Raw genomic sequence first — 14,216 nt, forward strand, 5'->3', positions numbered from 1 at the left:
GAATTATAAAAAAGTGTGTGTGTGTGGGGTGGGGGGGGGGCAAAAAAGTGCTCTCACCACTTTCTGCTTGGCACTGGGTTTGACCAGCAGCCACTCGATGTCCAGCAGCGAGGTGTCGGCCTGCCAGAGCTGATGGTGGCAGGGCAGCGTGGCGTTGTCACCCACCACTCGCTTCATCTCCGTCTGCCCACTCACGCATAACACGCCCAACACTGCTAAAAGAGAGAGAGAGAGGGAGGGGGGGGTTGGGGGGTAAGAGAGAACAAAAAGAGGTTGAGTGCTTTAGTGCAGAGTCAGCCCCCAGAGAGCTGGGACAAAAAGCGATGGTCTGAGCAGGACAGGAACACTAAAGGGCTTTGGCTGGTTTTAGTGCCGGATGGCGGGCAGCGCTGCTGGATTGGCCGCATTAGAGAGAGACGTCTGAGGGATTTGCAGAGGCTGGGTCTCAGCAGAGGACTGATACTGTACCACAGGCCTGAGCTCAAAGGCCCGGGAAGAGCATCGCTTTAAGGCTCTCTGATCTTCCAGAACTGGGAGCAGATGATCGCGGCTGAGGGACCAGGCTGGGATCAGGAGTCCAAAAGCCGCCACTCACAGCTATCCATCTATTCCGATGCCATATACTCCTCCTAAAAAAGCTGCTCTTACAAATAGCTCTAATCGCTTTGCAGTGATACAGTAACACTGTAAGAGATCCATCACACCTGCACACGTCCCGTCACTCTCCAGCGAGCCGTGGCAGGAGACTCTTCCAGAGAACTTCCCCCAGGAACCTAAATCTCTGATGGCTTCCTAAATAAGTTAATGCTGGGTGGCTGAAGCTGGTCAAGCTGGTTGCCCAGTTTAGTTCTTACGGGTTTTTTTACGGTGCTTTTTGTTTTAAGTTTGATGGTTGAGATGCTCTTCAAGCAAGACCAACCTGACCAAGCCAGACCACACTGGTCGACCACCATGACCATACTGGACCAGCATCACCAAGCTGGCTGATCAGTATGCCCACACTGGTCAACCAACAAGATTAGCATGCCCAGCTTCACCAAGCTGGTCAACCAGCATGACTAACATGTAGTTGATGTAGCACAGTCATGCTAGTCATGCTGGTCATATTGGTTGACCAGCTTGGCCATGCTGGCCATACCGATTAACCAGCATGGACAGGCCTGGTTGTGATACTGTTAGATCACATCAACATGACCAGTATGAATAATCCGGTTGACCAGCATGGCCACGCTCATCTACAAGTATGACCAACCTGACCAAGCTAGACCCTGCTGGTTGACCAGAATGACCAAAATGTATTGCAACAAACACTATGCTGGTGTTCAACCACCTTGACCATCAAAGGCCAGCTTAGATGCCTCAAACACCTCCATGTGGACATGCATTGGCAACCCAGTCCACCACGCAGCCTGATTACGGTCATGATACACATTCATCCCTGGTACCGTGACCCCTCTAAACCTCTAAACCAGTACCAGGTGTTGAACCCACATTTCTGGCTTAGGTGACCCACTGCCATAAGACAGGGCTCTTGCAGTTCTGAGCCATTACCTACTTCAATTCCACAGCCATGATACACCTTGGCCCCAATGGCTATATGCAATTAGAGCAATCTGGCGTGAAGAGACTAGGGTGATTGCTAATGATTACTCAATCAGGGCCTAATTACATTAATGCGAGTGGCGTTGAGGAGCTGTAAAGTGACAGGCAGGTGGAATTGTGTCTCTGGTAAAATAATGAGGGGGGTGGAGAGGTGGTTGGGTGGTCTCTGATGTCGTAGAGGTGGAAAGACAATGCTAAGACTGAACCAAAAAAAAAAAGGACAAAAAATGCCTATTTACCACCCTGTTATTTTGCCCTCAGAACCGAGGTGTCAAGTCACGAAGTACAAATACTTCGTTATCTTACTTAAGTAGAAATGTTGGTTATCTATATTTTACTGGAGTAATTATTATTTTGACTTTTTACTTCTACTTCTTACATTTTCACCCAATTACCTGAACTTTTTACTCCTTAAATTTAAAAAAACATTAAAAAAAATAATAAAAATCTTCCATTACTTTTACATTTCTACTTGAAGTGGTTCTGAAACCAGTACTTTTACACTTTTACTAGAGTAAAAAGCTTAAGTTGCAACAAGTCTTTTATACCCTCGTATCTCCACTTCTACCTGAGGAATGGATGGCAATACTTTTCACAGGTTTATAGTATATAATATACAGCATAGTTTTAAAGCAGCAGTGTGGTGAACTGGTATTTCTTGCCCCTGGGCTCCCCCTACAGTCAGGAAGCATAATTTGCAGTTTGCGCACGCTTTCCTGGACGAGCTGCGAGATACAGCACCGCCACCGAAAGGTAAAGAAGCATGTGGACGGAGGCGGTAGTGTCATATTACAGGATTTTACACAACGATCGTGAGCATTACTCTTCCCACTATTAAAAATACTCTTTAAAATGTTACATAGTGTTGCTTTAATGCTGTAACAAAACTAAGCACTGTAATAAACGAACTAGCCAGTTAGCTTATAGCCTGGGCCCCACTTGCTTTCCTGCTTTCCAGTAACAGGAAGGAGAAATGAGAGGCCGGTTCTGCTGGGTCTGGACTTGGGTAGTTGGCTATCTAGGCTTAGATAAGTTAGCTAGCATGCTAAACACCACAGCACAGACCGTGTTCCAGCTAACTGAGGCTGGAATCAGACCTGCTTAGAGGATGAAGCCTAATTTCTGAACTTAGCATCAGTAAGCTTGCAACTACAGTGAGCTCCCACAGCGCCCCAACTGGTGGAATGAGCTTATTTGGCCGTGTACTAGATACTAGAACAGGACAGAAATTCGGGATACTGTCCTCATTTTTTCTCCTGCTAGGGCTTTTGCTGGTGGGCTGAGGTTTATGAACATGTATACGCATGGGATTAAATATTGGGAGGAGTCAAAACTGTGATGTAACAGTTTTGGGGTTTTGAAATTGACCCGTTTTCCAGCTCTGTTTTGGTTCTGCTGGACGTTCTTTTAAAAGAGAACCAGGAGTGTTTGAGGTTCACGGTTTGTCCCACCCATGTACCCGAATTCTCCTTTTAGAACTTTTCCAAGGAACCTTCAGTTTGACGTTCTGGAGAACTTCACCAGTGTGTGGAAGTGCTGAGGTGGTGGCAGGAGAGTTAGCACGCCTTAGCAATTAGCAAGCTCATTACTGCCGCCACTAAAAGAGTGAAGGCTAACCGAAGTCCTCGTCTGACAAGTAAACAGCCAGCGCGCTCCGCCCGCCGCTGGATATCAGGTGCATATTAAGTGCTTATCCGGGCTTAAATGTGTTAAATATAGGCTGTCTAATCTGAAATGAGATCAAGCCTATCCAGGTGGAGTCTGCAGGGGGGACTGGTGATATAGGACACATTAGAAATAATTAGAGTGAGGAGTCATTCTTCAAAGGCTACAGATAACATCGGATCTCTCCACATCTTCATCGCCCCGCAGCACAGATTCCTCGCACATCCGCTCCCGACACACTTAACAGACGCGGAGAAGTGGAAGTTTGTTGCCTCCGAGTGAAGATTAGGCGGAGCGCACCGGATGGGGGGAAGTCAGGGAGGATTTAGGGTAGACGGGCCCGAGCAGAGTTCTCCATTTCTGACTTTCTTCTTTAACTTTAGCTGAAACTGTTAGTGAGAACTGAGGCAGCGGTGCGGCTGAATACCTCCACCTGTATCAGAGAGGAGGAGGAGGAGGAGGAGGAGGAGGTAACGTTAATGACTGCAGGCTTCAGATAAACACTTTCTCTCCACCTATTCCTCTTTTTTCTCTTTACCTGCTCCATCTCTCTCTCTCTCTCTCTCTCTCTCTCTCTTTACCTGCTCCATCTCTCTCTCTCTCTCTCTCTCTCTCTTTCTTTACCTGCTCCATCTCTCTCTCTCTCTCTCTCTCTCTTTACCTGCTCCATCTCTCTCTCTCTCTCTCTCTCTTTACCTGCTCCATCTCTCGCCCTCTCTTTCTTTACCCACTCAATCTCTCTCTCTCTCTCTCTCTCTCTCTCTCTCGCTCTCTCTCTACCTGCTCCATCTCTCTCTCCCTCTCTTTCTTTACCCGCTCAATCTCTCTCTCTCTCTCTCTCTCTCTCTCTCTCTCTCTCTTTACCTGCTCCTTCTCTCTCTCTCTCTCTCTCTCTCTCTCTCTCTTTACCTGCTCCATCTCTCTCTCTCTCTCTTTACCTGCTCCATCTCTCTCTCCCTCTCTTTCTTTACCCGCTCAATCTCTCGCTCTCTCTCTCTCTCTCTTTACCTGCTCCATCTCTCTCTCTCTCTTTCTTTACCCGCTCAATCTCTCTCTCTCTCTCTCTCTCTTTACCTGCTCCATCTCTCTCTCTCTCTCTCTCTCTTTACCTGCTCCATCTCTCTCTCTCTCTCTTTACCTGCTCCATCTCTCTCCCTCTCTTTCTTTACCCACTCAATCTCTCTCTCCCTCTCTTTCTTTACCCGCTCAATCTCTCTCTCTCTCTCTCTCTCTTTACCTGCTCCTTCTCTCTCTCTCTCTCTTTACCTGCTCCATCTCTCTCCCTCTCTTTCTTTACCCACTCAATCTCTCTCTCCCTCTCTTTCTTTACCCGCTCAATCTCTCTCTCTCTCTCTCTCTTTACCTGCTCCTTCTCTCTCTCTCTCAACTCATTTATTATCTCTCTCTCTCTCTCTCTCTTTCTTTACCTGCTCCATCTCTCTCTCTCTCTCTCTCTCTCTCTCTCTTTACCTGCTCCATCTCTCTCTCTCTCTCTCTCTTTACCTGCTCCATCTCTCTCTCTCTCTTTACCTGCTCCATCTCTCTCTCCCTCTCTTTCTTTACCCGCTCAATCTCTCGCTCTCTCTCTCTCTCTCTCTCTCTCTCTCTCTTTACCTGCTCCATCTCTCTCTCTCTCTTTCTTTACCCGCTCAATCTCTCTCTCTCTCTCTCTCTCTCTCTCTCTCTCTCTCGCTCTCTCTCTCTACCTGCTCCATCTCTCTCCCTCTCTTTCTTTACCCGCTCAATCTCTCTCTCTCTCTCTCTCTCTCTTTACCTGCTCCTTCTCTCTCTCTCTCAACTCATTTATTATCTCTCTCTCTCTCTCTCTCTCTCTCTCTCATTCTATCAATCCTTTCATTCCTATCTCTCGCTGTTTACCCCCCCTGGTTATATCCCTCTAGTCCTCTCTGTCTCTGTATTTTAATTTCCTTTCTCTCTAATTCAGCTCCTCTCTTACCCCCCCCCCTCTCTCTCTTACCCTCTCTTTATCCTTTCATTCCTAGCTCTCACGCTACACCTCCATCCCTCTTCATACCCCTCTATCCCACCCTCTCTCTCTTTCTGTCCCTAAATTCCACTTTTACTCTCTATCCCATCTCTCTCTCCCCCCCTCTCCCCCCTCTCTCTACCCCTCTCTCTACCCCTCTCTCTCTCTACATTCATGTAATCTCGCTTTCTCTTTCTATCTGTCTATCCCCCTCTCTCGCTCTTTTCTCTATCCACACTCTCCACAATCTCTCTACATCTCCAACATTATCTCTCTCTCTCTCTAATCCCCCCCCCCTCCCAGAAGACAGTGATCAACTGCAGCCTGGATTTTTCTGGCCCCATTCATTGTGAGCTGGCCCAGCGTGCACTGGGTGGAGAGAAGGAGCGTTTGTGTGAGTGTGTGTGTGTGTGTGTGTGTATGAGCTCATTAACAATAGGAAGCGAGTGGCTTGGCTGAGAGCTGGTGGAGGAGCCGGTTTGTATGAAGGAGCCCTGGGGGGAGTTGTGCTCCAGTAAATTCTCCTCCCCGCAGACCAGCGCCGTCTTAATATAGAGCGGCCAGTGGGACCCATCAGGTCCGTACCCTTCAAACTGTCCAAAGTCACCCGACACATCGCTGTCAGCGGTACCGTGCCGCCATGGAGACGTTTGCCACTGGAGAGCGCTCTGACCTCAAGCCTCAAGACCTAAACTGGAAGCTCAAGCCCAAGAACCCCCTGGAAGACCTGTTAGACCATGTAGACCACCACCACCACCACCAGTGCCCCTCTCTGAGAAACATCCCTTACTGCTCTCCTCAGATCTGAAACATCTCCAGGTGTTTGTGTGGCTCGGAAAAGACGCGGACCTGATCCAGAAGACGCTCTTACTGCCGCTGCTCCCCAGAGTCCGGACCTCAACATCATTGCATGTGCTTTTTGGAGGAGGACCTGGAAGGTGAGACGTTTCGGCTCGATGTGAGACCTAAAATCCCATCTGGAGCTTCAGTTTCCAAGAACTTCCAAACCGCAAGATGATATATATGATATATATGATACTTAAACTATATGGACAAAAGTATTGGGACACCTGCTCATTCATTGCTTTGTTTGCTTTTGCTACTGTCCTGGGAAGAAGAAGGCTTTCTTTACTAGATTTTGGAGCGAACATTGCTGTGAGGGTTTAAAAGCATTCAGCGACGAGAGCGTTAGTGAGGTCAGGATGTTGGATCTTGGTTCATGGGCCCTCATTTCACCCAACAAGTTATATAACGACGGAGCCCCTCCATCATTCCAGAGCTGTGAGCAATCCTGAATCTGATGAGCCTGAATGTTCGGTTCATATCTGTGGAGCACAGCCTCTCGTTCTGCTGAGGAACAGTTCAATTACACACATGCACGGCTGTGACCGCCGCCGCTGACATACAGCCCTCATTACACTATAAAAGCCTCAGACTGCAAATAAATGACCACATTGACAATGCATTCGGCCCCAGTGCATCGAAGGCCCTGCGTGACCGCTTCACTTCACATCTCAGCAGCTCTGACGGGTCCATCACGCGGTAGAAAATGAAAGAAAACTGGTGCTGCTTCACCCCACGAGCTTCCGGGACCCGCGGCTGCCACGTTATGGCAGCAGAACTGAGGTTCACGCTCTCTTTCTCTAGCGTCGGCTCGGAAAAACCCGGACCCTGTGCCAGGACTGAGTCTTAAAGTACAGCTTACTGGATGCCGTTACACACTCCAGGCATGCCAGATAAAGGATTAGCTGCTGGAATATATATATTTATATATATGTAAAGGATTGTGACTAGGAGTGGCAGCTGAGGAAGTATCTCGTTTCGAGTTTTTGCAGCTTTATTTACATACGAGTTTCCAAAAACTTGGTTTCTCCATTTTTGCTGTTTTTCACTTTTTGACATAATGTGAATCTGGCAGTTATTCTTGACATGGTACCTGAATTTCATGATGAACGGACCAATAGAAATGCTCTAAAATGACCTGGAATAAAAAGAATTTACATTGACTTTCATTGAAAGTTAAGAAGGTTTTTTCCTTTTTCTGTAAAGTTGCATTTTGAAGATGCTTCTGTTTCCAGAACAAATTAAGAATTGAGATAATTGAGACATTTTTGACTATAAAGACTATATAAACTGACTATATAACTGACAGCCCAGGTATCTGGTTAGAAATTGCTGAACTAGACTATCTGCGAGCTTCAAATGCAAGAATTGTGACCATTGGTCATTACTTGGCTTTGTCATATTAGTGACATATTAGTCTATTGATTTTCTGTTCTCTTACATTCATGCTGGTGCCAGAACTCAATAAAGATAAGATAAGGTAACACTTCAATATTAGGAATGAAGGAAATTCATTCCTTTGAGGTCTAATGTAGGAATTATTAGTATTATTAGTATTATTAGTATAAACACTATTAATTCTAATTCTAATATTTATTCTAATATTAGTGATTTACTGAGAAAACCAACACTTACTGCCCAGATAAGCAGATTTCTGAAATTCCTCACTTGAAAAGGTCCCATAAACATTTGCACAATCCTGAATCCTTTCATTATTATTATATATTTTTTATGCTGGACTTTCTGACCTCGTTTTACACCTGGTCACTTCACATTTCACACTTCACCACATCTGGTAAAATTCCTGGTACAATTCCAGCCACATGCATTCACACTCGATTCACATTCCATCCCACTGAAATCTGACTTGCCGTGTGGGATCACAGAATATGCAAATTCGCTTGTTGCACAGGAAATATTACTGGTGTTTTGGCTGCTGTGGGAGGGGTTTCGGATGTGTAATGTGTCTTGGCGGCTCAGACTACCTCCTGAAGTGGTTTGAGTGATGGGATTTGGATCTGGTTTAAAAGAGTCTTGGGTGTGTTTACACTTAGCCTTAATCCAGATATAGTCCTGATACTCAAGACGGACGAATTGAGCAGGTGTATACGAGGTCTATGTGGTTTGACTATATCCAGATATAGTCCTGATACTCAAGGCAGATGAAGTGAGCAGGTGTAAACGGGGTCTATGTGGTTTGATCTTAATCCAGATATAGTCCTGATACTCAAGCGAGAAAGCGAGGCCAATTACTCGCCGCTTCCCCGATCAAATATTCGGCGCAAGCCTTCGCTTTGCATCTGGCCTGCTGGGCTGAGGTTATGAATATTTCCCCTCCATTATAATCAAAGCCTTCGCCTTCGGTGTCTGCCGGCGCCACTTTGAAGGCAGGACGAGTCCCCTAATCCCCACCCCCCCACACACACCACCACCACCACCACCCCCGCACAGCAGAGATGACAACCTCCAGCATGGACGCTACCTGACGGGTAAGTTCTCTGGGACGGCCTCTAATCAGACGGGGGAAAATAAGGAGACGGCGAAGAAGGATCAGGAACAGCTCACTACACAATGTCTTCAGAAATACACGCTACATGTCCAAATGTTTGTGGACACCCCTTCTAATAAATGCATTCAGCTACTTTACTTTAAGTCACTCATTGCAGCAGACCCAATTGTGCAAATGCACCCCCCTACACACACTGCTTGTAGAGAAGTACTGCCAATAGAATAGGACTCTCTGGAGCAGATCAACATGAGCCTGTTGGCACCGTGTCACCTAATGCGCCAAACTTCTGAGAGTTAAACCTCCCTGAAGAGTTGCAACAAATTCAGGATCAGGATCATTTAGCCGGGTCATTTGCAGATCTTTTGTCAAGCAGTGCCTACAGGGCTTGATGAACTCCAGAGGCAAGAACCCATCATTTGTCCTCAGCAGAGAGTCAAATATGTCAATACCTCTCTCAGCTAGGCAGCAGCAAATGCTGAGAACTTCCAAACTGTGGGAACAGCGTGATCTACGGTATCAGACAGTTTGCAGACACCAGTGATCTGAACTGGGTCTCTGTCTCTGTAGCTGGAAGCTTATACTTGACAATTCCAAACAAATACCTTGCACCCATTGCTGAAATAGGTGTGCAAATGCATAAATACAGCTTGTCCAGTATAGTGTAGAGAAGGCCTGCCAATGCCTAATGCCAGACATGGTCTAGAGGGGTATAAAGCCCCCCAGTTTTGAGCTGTGGGGCAGTGGAGGAACTGTGTTCTCTGGAATGATGGATGGTGGTGCTCCATACTCCAAAATCGTACCTTTGTACCAGCAGTTTGGTCCATGTTTACCGTATAAGCAGCTCTATTAGAGATTGCTTGACCAATCGGAACACTTCACAGGCCAACTCTGGAGACCAAACATGCTTCGGCTTATCACATACGTTTGAGGTAAGAGAACAATGAGTTTGAAATTTGGCCCAAATTTGGTTCTTCCAACAATGCCTGACCTGTACGAGTGGGGAGTTAAGCGCTTGCAGCTGTGTGGTGCTTTTTAAATGCTGGCTGAATGCACACACCCCCCCTACCCCCAACCAACCCACCCATCCAACACCACTCATGGTCTTTGTCCAGAAACCGAGAGCCTGGCATCCCTGAGAGAGCAACACCCCATCCCCACCGTGGGCCTTTCCCACATGTCTGGCATGCCCATCCGACCACAGGATCGGCAAAGCCCACATCCCATCTCTATCTGCCACTGGCTTTGGATCCAGGCTATCCCCCAAGATTGAGCACACTGCCTCCGGCATACGCACACACACAAGCAAACGTACATACATGTGCACTTGCACTGTGTGCTTGCCTTAGCTTTATCCTTTTAATGAGCCAGAAACTCTTTCCGAGGGAACTGCTGCAGTCCCCTCGGAGCAAAGCCCAGCGGAGCTCCGGTCTCGCACAAAAACCCGGCTCAGTGCCAGGAAAACAACCGCCGAGTGGTGCAACACTGACAGAAGCGGCGTGCAATACAGCATCTCAAGCCCTGCCCGAAGTTTCCTAAGGAAGAAGCTTGTAAGCAATCCGTGGATGCATGTACCCAAACTTGCTCGATCGATACCTCCGCCCGGTGCTTCTCAAGTAATGAACCTGGAGGCCTCTGCATCATTTCCGGGAGACATAAAAGAGAAAGATTGATCACTGAAGGTTTGTACCACCGGCCAACGCACCTTTGCAACCTGCTCCGGATCAAAGATTTCCTTAAGGAAGCCGAACCCACCACTTCAAAGCGCTACCTGTAGGTCAATAAAAGGCAGCAGTACTGCTTCAACGACTATAGCTGAGCCAACGAGCCAACATCCACATCTCATCAGCCTCTCCTTCAGTCATTTCTCTTCTTGCCATTTCTTGTCCGGCAGTGGAACAGCAAGGAAATTTGCGATATCTCACCCTGGAACCTTGCAAGGAATTCTGAGCAATTGATCTCTGGGAGTTTCCCTCCAATCCCCACCATCACAGGCACAAACACAAACACTTCACAGCCTCTAGCAAAGCTCTTTTTTCCCCCACCACTGCAATCAATGGCCAACATTTCTCTCAATCGTCGGCATAAACATTAACACGAAGCATAAAGGAGCACAAAGCCGAATCCATGCAGGTCCTTCGCTCCGTTTGTCTTCTGTCCCTTCAGCCCTCAGGCCCGTACCTCAGCATTGACCCGTGCAAATCAATACGTAATACACTTTTTCTACAGCCAAGTCCATTTTGCTGCAATTTGCAACTTTTATGCCCATTAGGTGGAAAATATAGCTGACTGGGATGGAGAGCGGAAGAGGCAAAATGCATCTTTGTCTTCCAGGAGCTGACGCTGACTGCTCCACAATACGGCCTGGCTCCTGCAAACGCTAAACTGCTGTATCGCTCGTAGCCTCGTTCGGTTTCCTTTCATTAAACGTAATTGAATAGCCTCAAGGTTAGACAACATGCCCCCTCTGCTGTTTCACCACTGCTGCGCTTGAGGAGGGGGGGTCATAAAAATGATGTAGAAATGCCAGAAGACGCCGGTGCATAAAACATGACTAATTGGAAGTGCAGCCTTAAAGTCTACACTGGGCTTAACTATAAACTCCGAATGGTACACGTTATTAAAAGCTGCGGTTCTCCAGCAGCTCCGGCAGAACGGGGATCGCAGCGGGCAATGCACACTGTTGACTAGCTGAACTCAAGCTCACCACTTCAATGACAAAAACAATTTGTCCTGTGCTTTTCACTAGCATGACGCCGAGTCTAGTGCCAGAGTTCTGGGGGTTGGAGCGGGGTCTGAAGTGTGGAAATAACTCCGCAACTGGATGTTAGACATTCCTATGTGTTAATTAAAACCAGACGCCGGCTAGTCTTACTCTGGGGTTGAGGGAAGGAACAACAGCAATGTGCTGTTCTTCAAATCCCACCAGAAAACACAGTACACTTTATCATTCGAAAGGTAGAAAGCTACTGGGTCAACTTTAAAAAGGGTTCTTTAAGGGTTCTTTATTGAAGCCAAGAATGTTTATGGAGTCATAACACCTGAAAGAACCAAACAGTTCTGTAGCTCCTTCTGCATATACCTTGAAAACCCCTTACGCACTTTAAACAAGGGTTCTTCAAGGGTTCTTCGTTTAAGCCAAGGCTGTGTACAAGGCCATAACACTTGATAGAACCAAACAGTTCTGTAGCTCCTTCTGCATATACCTGGAAAACCCCTTACGCTCCTTAAACAAGGATTCTTCAAGGGTTCTTCATTGAAGGTTGTGTACAAGGCCATAACACTTAAAAGAACCAAACAGTTCCTTAATTGATTCTGCATATACATGATGGTTCTTTAAGGGTTCTTTACTAAAGTCAAGAATGTTAAAGGAGCCGTAACACTGGAAAGAACCAAACAGTTCTGTAGCTCCTTTTGCATATACCTGCAAAACCCCTTACGCTCTTTAAACAAGGGTTCTTCAAGGGTTCTTTATTGAAGTCAAGGTTATGTAAAAAGCCATAACACTTGATAGAACCAAACAGCTCCTTAATTGGTTCTGCATATACCTGGAAAAACCCTTACGCTCCTTAAACAAGGCTTCTTCATTGAAGTCAAGGTTGTGTACAAGGCCATAACACTTAATAGAACCACATAGTTCCTTAATTGGTTCTGCATATACACAATGGTTCTTTAAGGGTTCTTTATTAAAGCCAAGAAGGTGTACAGAGCCATAACATCTGAAAGAACCAAACAGTTCTGTAGCTCCTTCTGCATATACCTGGAAAACCCCTTATGCTCCTTAAACAAGGGTTCTTGAAGGGGTTCTTCATTAAAGTCAAGGTTGTGTACAAGTCCATAACACTTGATAGAACCAAATAGCTCCTTAATTGGTTCTGCATATACCTGGAAAACCCCTTACACTCCTTAAACAAGGGTTCTTCAAGGGTTCTTTATTAAAGGCAAGAATGTGTACAGAGCCATCACACCTGAAAGAACCAAAGAGTTCTTTACTTGGTTCTGCATATACCTGGAAAACCACTTATGCTCTTTAAACAAGGGTTCTCCACGGGTTCTTGAACCCCAACAACCTAAAACAATGTGCCGCAAAGGGTTCTGGGAGTGATGACGTAGACGATCCACTATTTGTCCCCCTAAACACCCCTTAATAAATGGTTCTTCAGAGCAGTGGTTCTCAGACGGGTCCTCAGGCAGTCCACATTTTTGCTCTTTCACTATGTGTTGGGAGTTGCATTGGAGCATAAGTGTCATAACTGTCTACGGATCCCCGAGGACTGGTCTGAGAACCACCTTTATTGAAGAACCTTTAGAATGGTTAGCTTGGAAGAACCTCCATATAACACAAAGATTTAGGAAGAACATAATTGGGAGGTTCTTCACATTCATAAATCTTTTGAGACTTGGTTCTTTAGCAAGCCAGAAGTGATTGTTCTCTGGCGCCATCCCTCGAATAATCCTTTGAGACATTATTTTTAAGTGTGTACATGGGGTTTGTACCTATTACTGGGGCATGAAGCTACATAGCAGTGTTATAAATGCAACCAAGGCCGTTTCAGAAAACATCTCACAGCATCTGGAATTACTGGCATCAGCTCTTCAAGCACTGCTTCATGATCGTTTGTAGCATGGGTTATTAAGTCGCTATGTAGGTTCCCCTGATAAAGCATTAGCCTTTAGGGCTGGGGTGGAACACAAGAGAACAGATGTTCTGGATCTGAAGTATCTTCTTATTTTCACAAGGATGGAGGCGGGGCTCTGGGTCCAGACTAGAAAATCACTATGGCGATGTGATTACTAGGATGAATGACCAGGCAACTGCTTGGCTCTTTGTATTGAGTTAAAAGTCCTTGGCTTGAGAATCGATGTAGCGGTATTGCTGTAACCTGGTGTCCGCTGTCAATTTACCCTCACCTCACAGCTCTCTTGGCCAGTTCATTTCCTTTGGCACTTCCTGAGGAGCAACTCGGTCGCGTGATTCATGTGTTTCTTTCCACCATAAGAACCTGGAAGGGTGTGTTGATGCTGAGAGAAGAGCAGGATTTAAGAGTATGTGCCATCTGCTGCTGAAGGCCCCTATCTCGACAGCAGTGTTTCAGCAGTGCTCACCACAAGGGTCTCCTGTCTGGATTCAATGGGAAATATTAATGGTTAACCATTACAGCAGCAAGCATCTGGTGTTTTCTTTTTTTCTCAGTGGTTAGGGACTGGGTATGAGCTGCCCGCACCCCCACCTGGATACCAGGAATAAAGTAAAAAAAAAAATGAGCACGAGAAGAACATTTTACACGGTCTTACATCATCGAGCTTCACTAAACTGCTCAGGAGGCTGGCTGTTAAATGCCTTGTATTCCCGTATACATACTGAACCAATTCTGAAGATGCCTTTAGAAAACTGTAGGAAACTTTAGCAAGGAAACTAAAAGCTGGGGAAGTGAGCGGGTGTCCATGCTAGGCTAAAAGCTAACCCTGCTACAATCTCTTTGGCTAGTCAACCTCTCTGAAATCGCAAACCTGAAAGAACACAGACAGGACAGCGACACTAATCAGTAAAATTTGGGTAAAATAATTACAATGTTTTTGCTATGCGGCTCCTGTAAGCGGCTGCAGTGCCGA

At 46.3% G+C, this 14,216-nt stretch overlaps 1 protein-coding gene across 2 annotated transcripts in view; it reads right to left on the reverse strand.

The window, feature by feature from the left end:
- clmpa (CXADR like membrane protein a) overlaps window positions 1-14,216 on the reverse strand; it is an 81,490-nt gene that overhangs the window by 18,060 nt on the left and 49,214 nt on the right. The window contains exon 2 of one of the 2 annotated variants that reach the window (XM_072659375.1): window positions 58-212. In XM_072659375.1, the coding sequence (XP_072515476.1) occupies window positions 58-212 (155 nt within the window). Of the gene's footprint in view, window positions 1-57; window positions 216-14,216 lie in introns of both variants that reach the window. The other variant, XM_072659374.1, reaches the window with a different exon arrangement.

This window comes from Salminus brasiliensis, chromosome 16 (genome assembly GCF_030463535.1).
Source record: "Salminus brasiliensis chromosome 16, fSalBra1.hap2, whole genome shotgun sequence".
Classification (NCBI taxonomy): Eukaryota; Metazoa; Chordata; class Actinopteri; order Characiformes; family Bryconidae; genus Salminus; species Salminus brasiliensis.